General features: G+C 39.4%; 1 protein-coding gene across 2 annotated transcripts; it reads right to left on the bottom strand.

The window, feature by feature from the left end:
- Positions 1 to 1,905: 1,905 nt before the first annotated feature.
- On the bottom strand, positions 1,906 to 20,734 carry LOC117787772 (protein rhomboid). Of its 2 annotated transcripts, none has more exons than XM_034626381.1 (4): positions 20,631 to 20,734; positions 5,359 to 5,720; positions 2,734 to 3,118; positions 1,906 to 2,682 (listed from the first exon to the last, which is right to left on the bottom strand). In XM_034626381.1, the coding sequence occupies exons 2-4, from the start codon at positions 5,578 to 5,580 to the stop codon at positions 2,351 to 2,353; spliced, it is 939 nt and encodes a 312-aa protein (XP_034482272.1). In that variant the 5' UTR covers positions 5,581 to 5,720; positions 20,631 to 20,734; the 3' UTR covers positions 1,906 to 2,350. The 2 variants fall into 2 exon arrangements, with proteins under 2 accessions (XP_034482272.1, XP_034482273.1); XM_034626382.1 differs by lacking the exon at positions 20,631 to 20,734 and adding an exon at positions 17,706 to 17,805.
- Positions 20,735 to 22,323: the final 1,589 nt, after the last annotated feature.

Raw genomic sequence — 22,323 nt, 5'->3', positions numbered from 1 at the left:
TTCGAAACCGAGACAAAGAGACAAGGACTGCTGCAGTTCTTTCTGTTTTTATTTTTTTATATTTTTATTTTTTTGTCGTCTTTGGCAGCTGCTGCCGCCGTTTCAGTTGTCGTTGTCATCTACAGACTCTGGTTCAGGTTCAAGCTCAGGCTCAGGCTCAATTGAAGTTACTTCGACTTGGACGGCTGCAAGTAGATTAAATGCCACAACGCTTTCCGTCTGGGCCCAGAGAACCGCAAACAGACAAACTTGGTCAATTATTTTCAACGGCGAACACAAATTATTGATGCAGTCAGTTCCCGCTGCCAGTGAAAGCCACGCGAAGGAGAAGGAGCTGGAGGAGGATCAGCAAGGCCTGGGCATACATATGTGGTCTACTCAACCACTCAACCACAGACCCCGAACCCGAACTCAAACTCGAACTTGAAGCTCATCAATCTGAAGACGACGCTTCGTCCAGACAATGGACCAGGACGAGTCACCGCAAAGGTCTTCATTAAATTAGTGAAATGAGCACGTAGCTGCTGAGTTGCTTGTTCCACAGCTTGTGGGGATGCATCTGAATCTGGATCTCAATGAGGATGAGGATGAGCATGAGGATAAGACTTGCCACGGCATTTAATGTCACAAATATTTGTTGTCAAATGTCGCCCGGTTTCTGGTTCTGTCAACGTTTTTTTGTTTTTTTCCAGAACCAGCTCACCTGACTCTGGTGATGACTTAACGAGGATTTAAGCGTCTCGCGGAGTCAAGAAGTTGCAGTCAACTTGCAACCACTGGCCAACCATGTTGTTGCACACACATCAGTTGCACAAGTTGCATATAAAAATCGCATTCAGTTTGCTAAATTGGCTCGACTTGCTGGTGGGTCGATTGGGGGATTGAACCATCAATGTCTCATCAAAAGTTGTGGCTCCTTGTGCGGCAAAGGGAAGACGACGAGCAGAGGGTATTGTTGTTATTATGTTGTTGTTGTTTTTGCAGCAGCAGATATCGAATGCGGCAACAAAATGCAACGAAGAGTTATTAAATTTCAGTGAAATACGGTCAGAAACGTTTACAATTTCGGTTTATCTGCTTTGGATACCCTGTAAACAAAATATATTATGGGGTATCTAGAATTTGAACTAGAATAGTATGAGATAAATAAACTTGTACCTCTACCCAATATATAAACATAATTAATTAATAGTTTACATAATTTTTTTTAGTTTATTCTAAAGGGTATCTCTTTGACCATCAGCATTCCTATCGCTTATTTGACTTTGTAAACTGCGACACGAAACCGACAACCAAAACAAAAGCCAACCACAGTCACTTTTATGGTGGGCCCTAGTGCCTAATTAGGCCAATTCTCGATGAGGCAATGCCAACAAACAAAATCGACCGGCTAATTTTTTGTTTGTTATTTACTTTTCGTTTTCGTTTCGCCAATTGCCAATTGCATTTGTTTCTTGCTGTTGTTGCTGTTGTTGCTTTTGTTGCTGTTTTTGGATCGTTAACTTTTCGTTGTTGTTTTTCACGTGTACCACCTTCCAAAGCACTTGTATATTTATACATATTATAGCCATAAATTGATTCATAAAACACAGAATGAACTCGGCCAAAAGTCATGCAATTTTTGTTTATTATTTCAATTTATTTTACTTAGAGATGCATAAAGATATAATTGAGTTAATGGCGAATAAAAACGAATCTATTTTTTATATGCATGATCTAAAATAATTTTCAGAATTAGTGACTTTCAAGATTACAATTCCAATCTCAAATTTATTATATTAGTAATAAGATTTGTGTGACTTATAAACAATCAATGAGACGAAACGCTGAAAAAAAATTTACTTACCAATTTTTCCGTTAAATAATATCGAAACTTTTTTAATAATTTGTAGATATTTTATTGCTTATAGGGTTTCCTTCTCTCGGAACTTGAGTTATTTGTAGCCTAGCTAAAACTGTTTTGACAGCGCATATAATAATTTCATAAATACATGGGATGATTTCAGTTGCATCTTAAGAGTATATAGAATGCATAGCACTATCTTAAGCGGCATAGGTTGAATTGGTTATCAAAGTTTTGATTTTGGATTGAGCCTCGCTCAGTTAGCAGTTGAGTAGTCCGCTTTGACTCCATTTCTTTTTTGGCATTTACATAAGATAATTGGTAGCATATGATTTCCTTTGAGCGCACCTGACTGTAAGGAGAGAATTTCCCATTTTCCATTCGTTTCAGGTTCTTAGAGTTATACTTTTGAGCACATTGTCCTGGAATGCATTACGAGCTAGTGACTAGTCTATTATTCAGATATGATGAGTATAGTTTCAGGGTCTGACTGGGTTCAGTCTTCAGTCAACGCTCCATGCCAAGATCATGCAACAGATGCTGCTTGATCACCTCCCCCTCCTGCTCGGCCAACAGTTGAGCTGTTACAGTGTTGATCAAATTGAAGGCAAAGGCAAATCCACTGAAGGTGGCCCAAACGCCTAAAGCCAGCCAACGCAGCAGACGTGGACGCAGGCTGCCATCCAGCTGACGGAGCAGGAAGAGACCCAAGCTTAATCCCGCCAAGGCGCCCGTCATGTGGGCTATGTAGGAGACTGAGATCGTGGCTCCAGCTGATGGCTGATACTCCACCAAGGCCATTTGCCTGCAGTACAACGTGTAGCCCAGATCGCATGAGACTAAGACTTGGACAATTAGAGTTGGAAGCGGAGAGATTAGAGTAAACTCACCAAAAATAATGACAGCTAGCAGTTGGGCGAGTCCATGTCGCATGTGGCCAAAGTTGAGGAGAACATTGGCCAACTGTGCCGCCAGCAGAGCGTAGACTCCACCACTTGCACCCACCAGATACACTGTGGAGTCCACAACGCTGGTGCCCAATGAGCCGGCCAAGACACCCGCCACATACACGACAGCCGTTCTTCCCGATCCATGGAGCAACTCCAGCGGCAGGCCATAGAGCAGCTGGGTGACCACATTGAATCCTAGGTGCAACCAACTGGCATGCAATAAGGCGTAGGACACGAAGCGCCAAAGCTGCAATCGACGATCCGGGCGATAGATGAGCAGCGAATCCTCCGGCGGAGCAGAACCCACGTATACAAAGACAAAAATCTGAAAGAGATGGGAGAAATTACAAGAAGACAGAAGATGAAATAGGAGATAAAGTAAATTCTTAACGGTTTCAAGACAGAAGACTAAATACGAGAAAAGGTGAATTCTAAACGGTTTAATATCTCCGATTTTCTTAATTTAAATACGATTTTTATCTCGCTCTCAGCAAAATACTTTGTTCTTCGGAATTTTAATACGAATTTTCTACTTAATTCAAATATTATAGACATATTTGTTTATAGTTTTAATTTAACAATTATATCCTGAATAAATACTGAAAAATATCTTAAAAATAGTATGTTTAAAACAGCAATTATAATCTTGAATATTAGACTGATTTCTATTTTCTGTCTACTCTTAACCCTATCCATTACACTTTGTCGACCTTTCGCTCTCTCTCTCCCTCTCTGTTTTTCTTATGGCTTAGAAAAGGGCTTTGGGGGATGGGGTCGGCAATAAAGCCATCACAATGTTAGCTATTTTTTTAGACCCACAACGGCGCCGTCGTTCTGACACTAAAGCAAAGCAAAAGCAAAGAAAGAGGGAAAACGAAAAACCAAAACAAAAAGCAAGGAAAGTCAGAGCAACCCCTCGGGCTCAGACTGTGTAGTTGAACCAAGTTGAACACACAACGAGACTGGCAGCAGACAGTGGCGAGACGTCGTCATCGTCGTCGTCGTCGGCAAATTTCATGCGCCTTGCCACATTCCACATTCCAAGCCCAATAGCAATATTCCAATCCCAATTCCAATCCCAATGCGAATCCAAATTGCAATTGCCCCCTCCTGTGGCTGGCGGCGTCCAGTCTGCAAGTGGCAGACACAAATCCAGACAGACAGTCAGACAGACAGACAGACAGACAGACAGACAGACAGACAGAGAGAAGTGTTGGATTTTCGCACGCACTCTCTCCCACATTGGGGTCGTCTCCTGTTTCGCGTTCTGTTGATACTCGGACTCAAATATCCTTTACCCGGAAGCCAAATGCCATTTGCAAATGCTTCTGCTCGCCACTCGCTTAATGGCCAGTCGGCAATTTACGGGTATATGCCCCACAAGTCGAGGCAAGTTCAACGTGGCCTATGTGAAATATGATCAGGTTGTATTATTGCTTGACTGGGAACACCCAAATCGAACCACCCTTGCCATCAGCATTAACTTCAGTTCATGCCACGCAGAAAGATGACTTTGCAAAAGAGTCCAGTGAAATAAGTTCAAGAAGTTTGCCACAAACAAAGGGGGAGCGATTTGAGCAACAGCTGTTACGGGGAGTCTGCGGCGGAGTCTGACGAAGGGTCGCCATTTAAGCAACAAACAGAGGGGAGGCATGTGGCAAATATGATGCATATTAAATAGAGAAAGCTATAAGAGATGCTCTTCAAAGTTATATTGCAGAAGATGATTGTAATTCAACTATTAAAAAGAAGAAAGCTATAAAGAGTGGAAGTTGTAAAATTCATACAAACAATTTAATACCATTAATAGAAGAGTTCTTTTATGAACTACTTATTTTTACAAAAATAGATGACTTTTAATTCACTTTTGCTTGTACAAGGAGTTTTTAGATGATGAGCAAAAACACTACATACAAAATTTAAAGAACTTTTTCAATTACCACCTCTTTCAACACAAATAAATAAATAAACATCTGTATTTTGAGTTTTATGATAAACTTAAGCAGAAATTTAGAAATGAAATGTAAAAATTGTTTGAACTGAAAACAAATTAAGAAATAAAGATTTAACATTGGCAATTAAACAAAAAAAATATAATTTGAAAAAGAATAAAGAGGTAAAGAGAAAATAATTTCAAATAATTTATATTTTTTTTCACATCAAGAAATTTGCCAGAATATAAAATGATGTAAATATATTTATGTCATTTAAAATGCAGCTCAAATCCAATTTAAATATATAACATGTTTTCACAAAAAATAAATAATAGACTGATCAAATATCACTTCGGATTAAAATTTAAAATAATAACATGTTATAAAACTAATTTTAGAACGAGCTGTTTGCACTTATTTAGGTTTATTTAAGTTGGTAGCAATTAAATCACCCCCGAAATGAGCACGTTCAATGTTGTGCAACATGGTCGATGTCATGGCAACCTGGCCCGCAACTCAATCAAACCCCCTTGGCACGAGGTTAATCCCATTAGATGGGTGGGGGTGAAGGGGGAATGCAGGGAGTAGATGGTCAGCTAACAAGTACACTCGAATTTAGTTGGTCACCTACCTCGAGCAGTGAGACGAGCACTATGAAACAGGGCGGTGGCCAGCAACGTATTGCTCTGGATGTCAACGGTTTTTCCTTCTGTGGCTCGCCTGGTGGCAGCTTGGCTGCCATTGTGGCAGTCTGTGCTGGCTGCTGCATCAGCTGGCCGAGGCAGACGCCCAGCACCAGGCCGCTGTTGCGGGATTGAGACGGCGGCATCTGCAAGACGGTCGCCGAGAGCATTTCCGATTTGTTGCCGTTGCCTTTGGCGTTGCCACGTCTATTTTTGGGGCGTCTGCCTTGTGACGGTGCCCCACTTAGCGGCTGTCATGATGTTGCCGACGGCGTTGTGCGAGGAATTCTGTCTGGCCCACAGTTGGCCCCTGCAACGAGACAAACAGCAACAGCAACATGAGTGAGTGAGTGAGTGAGTGAGTGAGTGAGAGAGAAAGAAAGAGAAAGAGGGAGTAGGGGTTGGGTTGGGCGATTCTGATAGCTTTTTCTTGCCAAATTAGCTCAAGGTTGTCTGTCCAACAATTTCCACGTTCCTGCTGCCATTGCGACAACTGCAGCGCAATTATTCTCGACTCGACTCTATTTGGCAGTCGTCGCCGGCGCCATCAAGCAACCAACAAGCCATTCTGCCAGCCAAGTCAATAAGTGCCACACCTCCCACCCCAGCCCACCATACCGCATACAACCCCTTATCCATGTTTTTAAAATGCCTCTTGTAATGCCACTAGACAGCCATAAAACAGGCGCAATTTATTTCTCTGGTTAGCGCATTTTTTGACAAACAAATTTATTTCCGCTGCCAGACACAATACTGTACTGGGAACTTCCACAACTCTTACCAGATGCAAACTCATCTTATGTTAGCTTTAAAAGAGAACAAAAATTGGGAAATAACCTGCTAGACATATCAATTGATAGCTGTCATTTTTGGTAAAATAACATATACTTATTTGATCTACATTTAAGCTGAATTTATTTCATTTTTTCTTAAATTGGCGTTTTAAAGATATAAGGATTTTAGTGAAAATAAAATATAAACGACTTTTTTTATTCCCGTTCATCTATTCACATTATTGAAGTTTCTCTGTGAGCACCTCCCTTAGTAAAAGGAAACGCTAATTAAATATTTCACGAGCTAACTTTACTATAGCTTGATAATGAAAACATTTTGATATATCGTAAATTAAAACTCATCTGCCCCCATAACAGCGCCAAAGGAAGAAAATATTCCAGCTTTTGTTGCTGTTCTTTTTGTTGTTGTTGTCGCAGCTTGATTCTGTTTGACTTTGGGTACATTGTATGGATTAATCGTAGTACTAGCCAAAGTACTTTATGTGGCCAGTGCTAGTTTTAATATCCTGGGGAATATTGACCATGGCGTGTCCGTGTTAACTTGGCTTTGTATTTCGGCATTTGGCAGTTGCCCTTGGAATGAGTTTTAATGGTGATTACCTTTTGGAGCTGCTTTCTCACTGTCGAAACAAAAGGTCGCAAATCGAATGGGTCAATAAGGAAGCGGGTAGGGGTTAAGGAGTAGGGGATGCAGTCACATGTCAAACGGTAACTTTCAGGGGCGCCTCGAACAACTGCCAGGCAGGACACTTTCTGGCAAACGAGTTTTGCGAACGGAAATGCTGCGCTTCCATCTTCATCGATCCTTTGTGAGGATGCAGTGAAACCGTTTTCGTAACCGGTTGAGATAGGCGACGAGGAAGGGGCAGACTGAGGGGAGCTCTTCTCGTTTTAATGAACAGAAACGGAGCGCACGCCAAACTGTACAAAATATCGACAGGTGTAGGTATGTCCTTAATGTCCTTAAACATCATTTCTTGTTTCGTAAAAGTTCAGCTTTTGCTGCTGTTCTGTTCGTTAGTCGTTGTTGTCGATATTGTTGTCGTTGTTTGGGTTGTTGGCCTTCACACGCAACTTGGTACGTTATTGTGCCCATTCAGGACACGCACATATCCTTGAACCAACTCAACGTTCAACTAACTGAGCCAAGAATTAAACTTTCAAGTACACGATTTATGTATGCATTTGTTTGTGTTTATTTGTATTATGCAAGCTATTGAAGCTCCTCGAGACAAGCTACGGGCTAGCTAACTTCCTGCCCTCTCCAATTTCCAATTGCCACTTGCCACATGCCGCATGCCACTCTATTTCCCGCACCACTTGATTCGGCTTTGAGTTTGTATTTGTGTTTGCATTCGCAAATATTTAATTTGCATATTGTTGACTATTTGTATTTACATTATTTGCATTTGTATTTATCAAATACGTTTGTGGCGACCCTTTTACCATAACTAGTTTTTCTTTATTTCAATTTGTTCTTTATTAATTCATTCACTTAAATGTTTAAATAAATAAAATGATTTCATAAACAGGACACGTTCGCAAAAAGTTTATCAATTGAATTTTTTGTTAGGAATTAAATGTAAAAAAAAAATAATTTAATTCAATTAACAAGTAATTTATTAAATACAGCAGAGATATCAATAGTTTTATAAATTTTTCATTTGTATGTAAAAAATATTTTTTACAAAAATGTGATACAGAAACTCAGCAAATCATAAATATCTTTTATTTCAATTGGGTTTAATTTTAAAATTCTTTTACTAACATTTCCATAATCAAATAACATTGCTCTGTTTAACATTTTTGTGTGATGTTAAGAAGCTGAAATTCTAATAATAACATTTTCATAAAATGTTAATTACGAAATAACATTTCTTCCTCATGTTAAGCAGCGACAACTTCTGTTACTCCTAATACATAGTGTACGCTAAAAGTATTTAGCCGGTTGACGGTTCCGGGAAAATCAGCTTAAAACTTGCAGTTGTAAATGGCTTTTACAAGTTGCATAGACGGAAAATGAAAATGCATTTGGCTAAAAGCGGAATACATTGCGACTGACAGAAAAGTCAAGTGAAATGTGCAAAGTAAAATTTTAATTACTGACGCCACGGGCGATGAGAGGGAGCAGGTGGGTGGTGGCGGGAAAAGGAAAACAAAAGGAAATGTTGTGAGAGTGAGAAAGCGAAATGTGCATAATAATTATGACTGGGCTTAAATGTTGATGCCGTCAGTTATGGGAAACTTGGGAAAAGTGAAAAATATAAATATAAAACAGTAGAAAAACAAGTTGGCAGCACTTCGGCATGGCCTTGGGTGAGTGTGGGTGGTTGGTATCAAAGTGAAAGAACTAAGGCGGCTACAAATAATGCATATAGAAAGTTTCATAAGCAACAACAAACAAACATTAACAACAATGACGAGAAAATTGCTTAAAAACTGTAATTGAAAATAAAACATGTGTGGGTCTTCGTCTATGCACAACACGCAACAGAAAGAGGAGAAGGAAAGGAGACAGAGGGAGAGAGAGAGAGAGAGAGAGAAAAGGAAAAAGACTGAGAATAAAGCCTAAGGTTTCACTTTTAAAAAAGCCAAGCTTAAAGTTCGTAATACTCACATATGATGAGTTGAGTATGAGTATAAACAATAACATTAACATTAAATTTGCACTTTTTTTGCACTTAAAGTTGAAATAGTTAAGCAGCGTTATAAAAGAAGTGCAGGGCCTCACTTGGCTGAACAAAGAAAGTCGATGCAGACATAGAGAGAGGCAGCAGGAGGCAGGGGAGTGTAGTCAGTGGGGTCTCAACGCCCAAAGTCGTTGCTCATTTCACAATCAAATTCCGGCAATTGAAACGAATGCGATTAAAAGCCGCATGTCATGCGAGCGAATCAAGTACTGAAGCTTCAGTTCAGGGAAGGGAGTACAGGAGAGAAGGGGCCTGGGGAGTGGGGGAGGTTGGAGCAAATGGAGCATCGCGATAGGGCTCTCCACTAACTTCGGACGGAAGATGCACGAATATGAGGAACAACTGCAGCAACGGCCCACGAGAGTTCATTTCCATTTGGGTTGCATGCCACGCCAACGTCTTCGGTGGTTGGAGAAGGTAGCTGAAGGGGTGGGGTGGGGGAGGGGAAAGTAAACTGAATCTCTTCTTGTCTGCTTTCAATTTAATTGTAATTTCTTTTGTGTTTATTGCGTATATGCCGGCTGCTTACGTTTTAATTTCATTAACTTCAAGTTTACTGTGTGAAACACTTGCCCAGTCACATAACCCCCCCCCCCCCTTTCCTCTTCTTCCCCTCTTCCTATCCGGAAGAGTCCGCAGGCCACACTGCTCGCTAGCCGTAAAATTTTTGACATAAAACTTAACCTACAAGCAACTGCTTGTGTCTTGTACTTGTATTTGTATCTGTATCTGCGTATCTGTATCTGTGCCAGCGATTTCAACAGAAGCTGCTTTTGCTGATGAACTTAAGATATTCTCATTTAGAACAGCAAACTGAACCACTTACCCCAATTGCTCGTTTACATTTTCACATCTCACAGATTGAGCAATCAAATACGTAGATGCTTAGGAATAGAGTCTAAAAAATAATTATAATTGAAGAGACTTAAGCTTCCCATATCATGAATGGAACTGGACTAGTCTAGTCAAGCAACAGCCTATCAATTTGTGCTGAAATTCAGATGCAAATCTTGGCCTGCTTTGCTCAAGTGCAGATGGCCATTGAAATTATTTTTAATAAAATACTAAGCGTCTAAGAAGTGGAGTCCGTTAAGCTTTTAGTTATTAAATGCAGGTTGCAATAATTAAATATTTATTAATTAATTATACTTTTATGTATAGTTTATTACTTAACTGATTCAACGTCGACTTAAAGCAGTAGACAACCAAACAATTTAGTTTAAAAATAGAACTATAAATAATGTTTTAAATTGACAATTAGATTAACAAATTTAAAAAAGTGTTTTAAGAATGAATAAAGAAATACAACAAATTTGTAAGTCTATGGATAGTTAAATAATTTAATCGATCCAAGATATTTAAGCAGCCAAGCAGATCTTTAATAATTTTCCTATATTTTTTTTAAGTTGTCACTTTTTGAAAAGTTTAGCAGATTGATTGCTTTTCTTTTGCTGCTGTTATAAAATGTGAATTGGCTACGGGAAAATATTGAAATAAATTATTTGCAACATTTCAAAAAGCAAAAATAAATCAAAAATATAATCTTCAGAAAATGGTTTTCTTTGTGGAAAGTATTAAAACCATTTCAAGTCATTCAGAGGCAACCACAGCAACAAGAGGTGCACCACAACTTGGCTTAAGTTCGCAAGTACACGTTGTTCGAGTATTTATGCTGAATATTTCTACGACTTCGCGTCAATGCACAAATCAGTTAACGTCCGGCAAAAACACGGCAGAAGGCAGTTGTCAGGTATAGACGTAATAACCAGCAGCAACAGAGCCACAGACAAAGGGGCAGAAGGGGAACTGAGATAGATAGACACCGGGGAACAGAGACAACAACGACAACGACATCGACATCGACACCTGACCATGCGGCGGGTTGTTCAGTTGTTGGTTAGTTGCTTGGTTGTTGGTTAGTTGCTTGGTTGTTGGGTGTTGGTTGGTGTTACCTAAACAAGTGCAGCGCGTATCCATGTTTATTTTACGGTTCAACGATTATTACCAGTTATTGTCTAATGGCACCGTAAAGGGGGACACCACCAGAGGCTAACACCAAAGGGGGCAGGCAGGGGTAAAGAGAAGGACAGAGCTGTCGTGCAGCCAGAGGCAAAGGCAAAATCGCCAAAAGCGACAGGCAGTGGGTGAAAGACAGACATAGAGAGAGAGAGGGAGAGGGAGAGGGTCAGACCATCGACCAGCGCTAGGTGTTAGTAGATTGTTGTTGTTGTTGTTGTTGTTGCAACCACCGCTGCGTTACTGAATGTCTGTTGTTGGTTGTTGTGGTCTCTGCACTCGCTATCAATATTTCAAACACGTTCCAAACTTTTGCCTTTTTCAGCCAGGGACAGGGAGAAGCTGAAGCAGGCAACAAAAAACGGAAGTTCACACGGAAATATATAGGAAAAATAAAATAAAACAAAAACGAAACGATATGATATGAAAAAACAACACCCCCGCCAAAAAAAAAAAATAGCCAAAACAACAAAAAAATAAAAGACAAACATTATGCTTATAATAAAATAACAACATATGAAAATGAATCACGCAAAGCGAAAGAGGAAATGCAAATGGAAGTTTAGTTTTGTCTGAGTTGAAATTAAATAATTCGAATCTAGCATAGATCGATGGCAATACGAATATGCTGAATATGACGAAATTGATTCAAAATAAAGAAAAATATTTAGGGAATGTGTGTGAAGAGAGAGATAGAGGAAGAGAGGGCAAGAAGCGGACACGAGATAATGTCAACTAACATGAGGCGAAATAACATTTGTGGTATCTACTCAAGGAGACAACGCGCAGACCACTTAGAGCGGGAAAGAGGAGGCAGAAGAGGCAGGGAGTGGTTGGAGAGGGAAAGGAGGGAAGACAGCATTGACATATCAATAAATTTAGCACGCATCCGATTAATGTGCGTGGTTGCTCCATGGGAAGTTGGAATCCAACATGGAAGATGCGACTGGGCAATGTCTAGACTTTTTAGAGGCAAGAACGATGACGACAACGACGACGTCGTTGCTGAGTGTGTGGCGTGAACTTGTGGCAAGTGTGTTCAAATAAATAGCTTTAGTTCGGGGCTGGATCGCAGATGGCACTGAAATCATAATGTGGGCACACTTGATTTATGTATTCTGAACTAGCAAAGTGTCTCCCTTTCCCTATCCTCTCTGCTCTCCCCCACTCTTATCTATATTGTGAATTTCTCTGATCTAATAGAGCTTAAGAAATTGCGGCACGAACATGAACTCGATAATTAACTTCAAAACGCGACTGCATGCAAAAGATACAAATGCAAGGCACAGCACAGATACACAGGCGCACAGATACAGATTGACAGATACAGATATGTACTCGTTTAGATACACATAGAGTGCACCAATTGCCCGCTGATTGTCGAGCGTGGCAATTTAATGCAAAAGCCATCAATTAACCCGCTTTCCAAGTGGCAAGCAGCGGTGCCAGCAACAGATGCAAAACTATCTCAGATGAGTCGGAAAATGAACCGCAGCTTTGAACGGTTAAGCAGCCATCAACAAGATGCAACGATTTGCACGTAGTTCCGTTAGCTAATTGGTCTATAACTACTGTCGGCTTTCCCCTCCCGGCTTCCATCTCCCCTAACCAGGTGATTCTTAGGAATCACTTGACGGAAACAACAAGGAAACTCTCTGACCAATGGTCAATGCGACTGTCGGAGTTTGTTGGCTTCCCCCTGTGTGCGCCATGAATAATTAATTTATGATTTTTCTCATTGTAAATCATAACAATTAATGTTGCTTTAAATGCGCAACAACCTCTGGGCCGAAAAAGGGGGGGTGGGGTTCTGTGGCAGGAGCTGCGGCGACATGTACATGGCCAGCGGCGACTCTTGAAACAATAACAACATCAACATCAACTACATCAAAAGGCAATTATGCGCCAAGAGTGGGCGGCAGGGCGTAGCAAATAAAAACAACAACAACAAAAACAGAAATAATGTTAATAAGAAAACAACAAGAAAATTGCGTGGACAAAGCGTCAGAGAAAGAGTAAAAGGGAGAATAGTAAAAAATATATAAAGGGGAGCGCAATGCAAGCAGCTAGAAAAATTCGCACGATAATGGAAATGAAAACGGCATGAAAAGACTTTTGTGTTCTTAACTTTGGGCTCAGAGTCAGCAACAAGCATTAAGAGACAAGCGAAGCAACAAAAGAACTTATACCTGGTCAAATTGGACAGAATGCACGACAAGAGGCAACTTGACAATGCAACTACTCTCTGAAAAATGCAAATTATTAGTGCAAGTCTTAAGAGATCTAGACAAATTAAAAATAATACTCTGAGGGCCGATTTAAGGGGTTTGATAACTATATCAGAGATATTTTGACGTAAAATGTATAGAAATTAATGTCAAATTTAAAACTATCTCTTTGATAAAATCTAGTCGTCTTTCTTTAGAAAAGTTCCTGTAAATATGGATACTAACCAAATCTATATATAGCAAAAGACTTTCAGAAGGCATTGTTAAGCATATATTTATTACAAATTTGATTTGATTTGGGATAATTATTTCAGAGATTTGCCAATTATTTGATGGTTATAATTATTTTATTTGGATATAGGCATCTATGAGATCATATGGAAAGTATGACTATCTTAACTAATTACTAATGCTCGTAAATAAGTGAGTAAATTTAGCTGATGATCAATTGGACCAACGGTGGGTTGTTTGCTGGGCTTGAACGAACTTTCATTTGCTGGGAAAAATCGCGGCTGAAAACAAATGGGCCATTAATGGGTTCAATACCTGCAAAATGTGCAAATGCGTCCGTCTGTCTGTCCGACTGTCTGTCCGTCGGTCGATCAGTCGGTCTACTCGACATTCGCTTGGCATTCGCGCACATTGAACCGATATTGAAGTCGCCTCGTCCGATTATCACATTTCGCCAGCGAGCGACCTGTGGCAGCAACTGGCGTTCATAAGCACATTAGCACCGCTGGCGCTCGACGTCGACCCACCGACGACCCACCGACGACCCAACCACCATCCAACGATATGCAGCCATGGTCAGCGTGCGATCTACATTCATTTGAAGCTAACCATTCACCGCGCCAACTATTTTTAGTTGAGTTTACGACTAGTTGTGGCTTTGACTGAGTCCGCCTCTTGCACGGCGCCTTAGCTTAGCAACCCCCCTTCCCCTTTCCCCCTGCCCCTCTATCCTACTCCATCGTCTGCCCCCTTCTCCCTGCTCTGTTTAGAAGATATGGCGTGGTAATTATTCGCGCTCAGCTGACTGCGCGAGTCTGCAAAGCGTAACTTGTAACTTGTAGATACATTCACGTATCTCTATCTCGAGGCACGCATCTACATATATGGAAAGCCAGGCCCAGTGGATGTGGATGATGCCCCACTGTGGCCAAGAGTTAATCACCGTTGCCGTTTAGCTGTTGTTGTTATTATTATTGTTGTTTCTGTTGCTCTTGTTGTTGTTGTTGGTGTCGGCGCTCGCATAGTTTACATTTTATAAGTTAATTGAGTTAACTGTGAAACGCTGCCGAAGTCGCCGCTGACTTTGCTTTAGTTTTTTCCTCTTTTTCCCACTCTCTTTCTCTATTTCTGTCTTTGCTGCGCTCATTTGCTAATGCAAATTTGATGAATATCGGCGCTGTGATCGCAATTGTATCTATAAGATGCAATTGTATCTGCAAATCAACAGTTGCAAGAGTCCGTTGGGATTATTATCAACGCGCGAATACACAAAATATATTAGAATCTAAACTTAGCCAACTCTTAGCCCTCTCTTCACCCTTTGGATTGTCATTGGCATGTTTTAATTATATAAATATTTTACAGTTATTTGTATTGTTGAAATTGTTGTTTGTTTGTTTGTTTGTTGTAGCTTTGCGATGAAACACACATAAAACTGCCAAAAACACACAAGCGGACTAAAAAGATAGACAGAAAAACCGAAACAAAACCAAGTACAAATTTGTGTCTCGTTTTAATTGCCAAAATATTTCATTTCATTTAATCTCGCATATTTGCACATGAATTCATTTAATTTTGATGCACATTTCTTTTTGCATTTTCCATTTGTTTATTGGTCTGTGTTTTAGTTTTAGTATTTGCACCAAAGTGGTGTATAATACCCCTTAAAAATAACCCATCTAACTCTCAGCAACAATTATACACTCATAAAATTGTCATGGTAAAATAAAAATAAAAATTGTTAATATTCAAGTTTGGTTCGACAAGTTGATTAGGTTTTGATTACAGTTATGGATATCTAGCTAAGCAAAAATATATGCTTATGAAAACAACAGTTAAATTTAATAAGCTTATGTCTTTTATGGTTCTTTATTTCTATTCCAAGTCGTAAATATGTTGACATAAATATATTTATATGATTATGCATATGATTGAGTCTCTTTATGGTTCTATATTTCTCACTAAAGCTTTAAAAAGATGTTTAAATTAATTGATTTTATGCATTTCTATTTTATTGCTGCTCGTATCTATGAATAAATTTAAATTGTCTTAAAAATTTTACAATACAAAGACATTTTACAGACGATGCGAGTATCTTTAAATTTATTAAATATTTATTTTATTCCTATCTTCGGCACGTCAAAGAACTTGCATTTTCTTATTATCAATTGGCAATGGAATTTAATGATATTTATTTAGATAATCAACGTTGAGTTTGCTTGCTGGAAAAGTGGAAGTGCTAATATATTATATTTTATCATATACAATCAGTCCACAATTGTGGCTTGTGATTTGTGTGCAAATTGTTGTCACATGATGGAAATTAGATAATAATAAAATAAATAGAAACTGCTCACGAGACAGCGACAAGAGTTGATTGGGCTACATCAATATGAATTATGATCTGCTGACAAGTTATAAACAAATTTGCAGTGCCATATCATAAAATGCTACGTCAGTAAAGACAACGCCTCCGTCTCCACCTCCACCTCCGCCCCCGACAGGTAAAATAAAAGGTGCCAAATGGGCTAAAAGGCACGAGTTGTGCCGGAAATCTTGTCAACGAATGCAGAATGTATGACGTCATAAAAGTACAACTTGAGTTGGACTAGGATAGAGATATGGATATAGATTTGGACTGTGTATTGCGCCTCTGGGTGCGTTCCAATCGAATCCAATGCGGGGTTTTGCCCACGCGTCTCCCAGTTATCTGTGTGCCGTGGGAAAAACTCGTTTTTTTGGGTCGATAATAAGTCGGATGCGGATTTCAGTTTGGCCGGTGCGACGGCGCATTGCGTGGGCCTGACTCACTCGTTCCAGTTCTACATACATATCTATATCTATATATATTCATATCTTTTGTGTGCTTGTTTGGCTTAGATATAGATATCGATACAGATATATAGATAGAGATATCGGCAAATGGCCCTGACTTGGGTTCCGTTTCACTTTTCAAAAGTTTTCGACAGCTTTGCTAATTTGCCGTTTTGTTTGTTTTGTCTAGGTGTGTGTGTGTGTGTGCGAGTGTGTGCGAGTGTTGGCCTCAGCTATTTCAACTATGCAGTTTAGTGTCGATTCACACGTAGATGCGTAGATACAAATGTATCTGTGCCTAGCCAGCTGCATCTCTATTGCATTGCACTGTCTGTTTGTCTCTCTGTCTGTTTGTCTGTTTGTTTGTTTCGCTTGTTAGCCACTTGGTTTGTTTATCTCGTCTTTAGACCTGAGTTTCGACTCATTTGGCTGCTCTTTTGTTTTTAGTCTCGCGCACGAAATTTTCACCGTGCTATCGATGAATGAACACTGCAACTGAGGTGGAAAGTAACGGGGTGTGGGAGAGAGGGAGAGGGAGAGGGGGGAGACAGATAAGCGATGAGTGTGCGGAGTTCCCTTGGCTTGTTGTGGTCTTAGCGCTTTGCTGTTGATTCTTGTGATTCATAGTATTCACACACACATTCACACACACACACACACAGTCGCATTTACATTTCGCATTTGCAAATTGCGCTGGTTAGGCATTCTTCTGTCTCAGCCGCGGTCGCTGTCGCTGCCGCTGCCTCTGCTGCAGTCGACGTCAACGTGGTGTCGTAATTTGCCACTCGCTTTGTGTTTTGTGTGAAATATTCACGTGCAGAAGTCGGCGTCTTGGATTGCAGCTTTAGATACAATATATAGCTACAGTTAGTCAAGAAATTATGTAGTCAAAAAACAAAAATTCACAGAATTTATATTACAAGCGATTTGACATTTTTTTAAATAATTTATTACTTTGACAAAGTATAAAAATAACACAATTAATGGTGCAAAAGATAAACTTATTTTTTTTAATAAAATATATATAATGAATTTAATTGCGTTTAATTATTTTTAAATAAAAAATCAAATAAGAATTTTTTTTTATTTTGTCAATACAATTACTTGACTAACTGTATGTATTTGTAGCTGAAAATTTACCCGACTATTGGCGCTGCAAGAAAAAACACTTTTCCTGCTTGGCATTTTTACCCACATTTATTTTCGTTGCATTTCCGCCGACTGTCGAGCTGACCCTGCTGCCCCTACCGCTCCCCCTCCCCTCCACCACTCTCTGCTCCTTTCGCTGCGATAAGCAGGTAAAATGGTTGCTGGTTACCGTTCGGTTTGGTTCTGTTCCATTTTGTTCTGCTTTCGCTGTTGTTTTCATCGCTTTACATTTGGCATAAACATTTCCTAAACTTTTATCTAATTCAACAAACTGTAGCTACAACAACAACGACTACAACTACAACTACAACAACTTGAACCATTTCGAAAGATTCCCAAGACATTTCCACATTTTCCAAGCTGCCATTGTTACCTTGAGCTGAGCTGCTTCTTTAACGCTCTTTTGTTTCGTTTTTCCTCGCATTTTCAACGTGTTTCAACTTGTTAGGCATTCAACTTTTCACATCGTTTCTCTTCTTCATCTTTTTGCGGCTCTTTTCGCGCTACCTTTAGCTGCTTCTTCCATCTATTTTTTTTTTGTCTTTGATTTGGTTTTGTGCAACGCGCTTTTGTTGTAGTTTTGTTATTGCTGTTGTTGTTGTTGTTGATAGAGGCGACTCCAGGCAGGCATCTTATGCAAGAGTCTGGAAAATTTATTAAATTTTCTTCGAGCACAAAGTGCGCTAATTTATTAGTTTTTCAGAGGTCTAGACTCTAGACGCGGCAACTGTAACTATCTGCAACTCGCAAAGTCCCATTGTCTTTCTTAATGCTTGCAACACACACGCACACACACACACACAACGAACAAAGTTCAAAGTTGAATATAGGTGAGGGGGTAGGTTAAGGAGCGAGAAAGAGCTAAACAAAGTGGCCGAAGAATGTTTGTTGATAAAAAGTATCTTGAAGTTGAATAATGTATCTTGAAGTGTTTAACTATGGAAATTAGCTTGATAAACAAAACAAAAAAGGGTTTTCCACATACCACCTCCAACTTTAACTATTTAAATAGATTTATGTACTTAATTATTTAACAGAAAAAAAAAAGAATTAAACTAACCCATTAAATATTCAGGTCTTTGTGTTGCAGATGCGCATATTTTTTTAGTTCTAGTTTCGAATCTTTAAACGGTTTTTATTTTCACACCTCAATGTAAGAAAAAAAGAAACAGTTCGCAATGTAAAAAAAAAGCAAACTTGACATAATTACAAAAAATATATTTACGAAAATACGTATGTATAGTATATAAAAATAAAATGCAGTGCGTACAATTTTTAAAAAAGCAACAAACGCTTTATTTTTTATGCGTTTTTTCATGTTTTGTTTTCGCATTCGGCAACAACAAAAGCAGCTGAGGCCCCCAGAGATAAAAGACCCCTTCTCCCTGCTTCCCCTTTGACCATGCCACAATATTGTAGCTAGGCCGTGGAAATTCAAGGCAACGTCGATCATCGTCGTGTGGCGTCTCCGTGTCGCTCTCTCTCTTTCGCTCTCCCTCTTTCGCTCTTTCTCTCTTTCTGTCTGATTGCTCCTCAGCTTGCCCCACTGTGCCGATCGTCTGTCTGTCTGACTCTGATGTCATGGGTGCTTATAAAAGCATGATATATGGATTTGTGTAGCTGTAGCTTTTTCAGCTGCCGTCGCACGCAAAATTTGCATGCAGTTTTAGCAGACAATTCAAGACAACAACAAAAACAATCACAAAAAACCGCTAAAATCAGTGAAACACAGGCAATGGACACGCCCACGTGCTCGAAGGTAGTAAACCTTGCCAATGAATGAATCGAACGATTAATAAAAAATACTTACAACAATCAGCAGCTACAACAATAACAACAGCACCATCCATAACAACAATAACAACATTGAAACTTGCTTTCATGAAACATGTTAAACGGCAGCGAGTAAATAAAATACTTTACTGAATGAATAAATAAATCAATAAACCAAAATGTAAACAAATTAAACAGTAAAACATAGCACAACAACAACGACAGTACACTCGAAGAAAATAAATTTATAAAACTGTATTTTAATTATTTTTAATTTATTGCTGAGCAAACTTTAATATAAAAATCATTTACAGCTGAATGTATTATCATTAATGTCATTTATATTAATAATAAAAAATATTTATTTTAATTTTATCTTATATAGTATATTTTAAACTTGGAAATAGATTCGCAAAAAACAATATTTGATAATTAATATTTAAAAAAAATATAATTAATAGAAAATTGGTAACGAATTCAAAATAAAGTGTTCAGATATTTTTATATATTTGAGCATTTTTGTAGAATGCGAGTCAGGCTGAAAATTTTTACAAAAGTATCATTATAGATAGGTGAATGTTTTGATAAAAAAAATAGACATAGAAGGAAGGTAAGGAAGTTATTTTAGCATTTATACTGAAACTTAATTTACCAGATGAGTTATAAAAGCTAATTATACTTTACTTTCAATTTATTCTGAATAATATATAAATATTGCATAAGATTTTTTAGGAATGTATTTTGAATTCAAACCGTTTTCTACGAATGATAGTAATGCGGCAGCTTGGCCAAGGGATCTTGTCTAAGTAGTTTCGATGTTATCTGCGAGAGCTTGCAACGTATTTGGACACCGCTGCGTGCGGCGGCCCACACACATCATTCAAGAAATTCAAGAAATTGGTATTCAAAGCCCCATTCAGAGGCAGCCTCCGTCGTCATCGTCGTCAGTCCTTCCTACACAGAAAATAGTTGTGCGGTTAACAGCTTTTTGAATTCAAATTTAGGCTGCCAACGAGTTGAATGTATTGAAAACAAAAGAAAACAGCAAATATACACGCAGGCAAGCAGAAGCAGAAGCAGAAGCAAAAGCTTGGCAAGCAGCACTTGGTGTCTTGGCCAGATACAAGATACACGATACCAAACTGTTTATCGAAATTAGAGCAACCCACATTAGAAATACAATCGAAATCGAATCAACTGACATGAATTTCATTTACATGCTCTACACAATTCGCGAGAAAATACACGAGGGAGGAAAGATTATAGAGGAAAGATAACAAACAGTGTTAAAGGCAAACATTGCGTATACGCAATGTGGCAAAGAGAAAGACAGGATGCGGATAAAAGATAAAAGTTACTGCAGACATATTTTTGGGGGAATGCCTTGTTGACACTTTTAGATGTTTTGTGTGCATCTCGCAGATACATGAGCAGCTGATAGATTTGTGTAAATGTGAGCGCGTATCTGTGAGTCTCCCTCTGAGTCTGTGTGTGTTTGTGTGTGTGTGTGCGTGTGTTTACTCACCAATGATGATGACAAGTTACCAGGCAGTTGTCAGTTCAAATAGTGCAGTTTATTGCCAAGTTTCAGCTGCGCAATGTATCTTGCGGATATCCGCCGTTCATGGCCTGCAGAGCTTGGCCAAAACACTGTAAAGCACTTGACGTCCTTATTTGTTTTTTAGTTTTAGTTTTTTTTTTTGGTTTAGCCGTTAACCGTTACGTGACGCCGTTAGCCGTTCGCCCGTTGCAAAGTGCCGTTCACTACTGAGCTCGTTTTTTATGCGCCTCGATACTTTTATAGATTCGCAATGTGCCTTGAGGTGTGGCCCCAGGGTGAAGACGGAGTGAGGGGGGAGTGCTAGCCAGGAGGCACAGGGGAGAAGGCCGCTAGCGAAGGGTAGCGCTAGTTCTGTTTGGTTGCCGCTTTGTTGCACCCCTTTTTAGCCGGCCGGCAACAACCACCCAAAATTCACATGCCACATGCTACATGCCACCACGCAACGTCCCCTGTGGCAACAATGAGTCTGTCCGTCCACCTGCTGACGAACTTGTTCGATGAGGTTCGAAGCACGTTGCCAAGTTTTCAGTTGTTTTGGCCAACAGACAAAACAAAACGGTAAATGCAAGGCAAATACACGTAACAAAGACAAAGAAATGGAGCGAAGAAGAAAGAAGAGGTAGAAAGAAAGGTAGACAGGCAAGTCGAAAATTTGATACTCTTGCAGAGTCCTGTATTCATTTTTTAACTGATCGCTCCTATGGCAGCTATATGATATAGTGGACTGATTTTAGCCAAACTTTTTCAGGATATTATAAACAACCCAAATGTATTTTCTGTGAGATTTGGTGGAGATATGTTTAAAAATAAGCCAAGTTATCATACTAAAGGATGATTTTAGACCGCTCGTTTCTACAGCAGCTATATGATAAAGTAGACTCATTTAAAGCAAATTTAGTCGGGATGTGTAAGACAAAAAAAAATTGATAATCTGTGAGAATAATCAAGATAATAAAAAAAAAAAAATGAATTTTCATACTAAACTTAGATTTTCGACCGATTATATCTAATGCAGCTAAGCTTTCTGGACAAACTTAAATATAACACCATCTATAAGGGTATATAAAGCACGAGAGAGAAAAAGAGAGCGAGGAAGAGAGAGGATCTGACAGTCAGTTAGTCAGTCAGTCAGTCAGAAGCTGCTGTTGAGACAGAAGCCGGTTTCGGTGGCAGGTGCATCTTTTGTATGCAGCTTTTGTGGACAGCTGAGCCGATGCGACGCAGCCTGACAATTAACGAGTCTCATTACTCAGAAGCGTGCAGCTGACGCCTGTATTTCCCCCTCTCTCCACTCTCCCCTTTCCCCGCTCTCTTGCTGTTTGCATACATTGGGGTCACTCATTTGACGATTAATAACAATAATCAGCATCATCAACCGATTTGAAAAATAGAAAATCTGTGACGGCTGCCGCTTTCCCAGGCTAGTTAGCAGCTTGCAGCAACAATAACAACTAGAACAACAACAACAGCAACAGCAACAAGAACATTAAATTATCCAAGCGCCACCATGAAAATGTTCAATTGAATTTAAGAAGTAATTACGATATGCGGTTTTGCTTTGCGATCTCAAATAGTAATTAAGACTCTGCGCTCTCCGCCAGCATCGCAACGAGCTAATAAAGCGCATGACAGTCTTCTCCATCTTCCCTCTCTTTCT

Source organism: Drosophila innubila, assembly GCF_004354385.1.
Source record: "Drosophila innubila isolate TH190305 chromosome 3L unlocalized genomic scaffold, UK_Dinn_1.0 0_D_3L, whole genome shotgun sequence".
NCBI classification, from domain to species: Eukaryota; Metazoa; Arthropoda; class Insecta; order Diptera; family Drosophilidae; genus Drosophila; species Drosophila innubila.
Note: the sequence above shows the minus strand (reverse complement) of the source record. Positions and strands in the feature narration are given on the sequence as shown.

Bases quoted from the DNA above. Each gene is read 5' to 3' on its own strand.
- LOC117787772 (XM_034626381.1), bottom strand. From the start codon at position 5,580: ATGCTCTCGGCGACCGTCTTGCAGATGCCGCCGTCTCAATCCCGCAAC. The intron at 3,119-5,358 runs GTAGGTGACCAA...CATCTCTTTCAG, and splicing joins TGCTCGTCTCACTGCTCGAG to ATTTTTGTCTTTGTATACGT. The intron at 2,683-2,733 runs GTGAGTTTACTC...TCCAAGTCTTAG, and splicing joins GCTAGCTGTCATTATTTTTG to TCTCATGCGATCTGGGCTAC.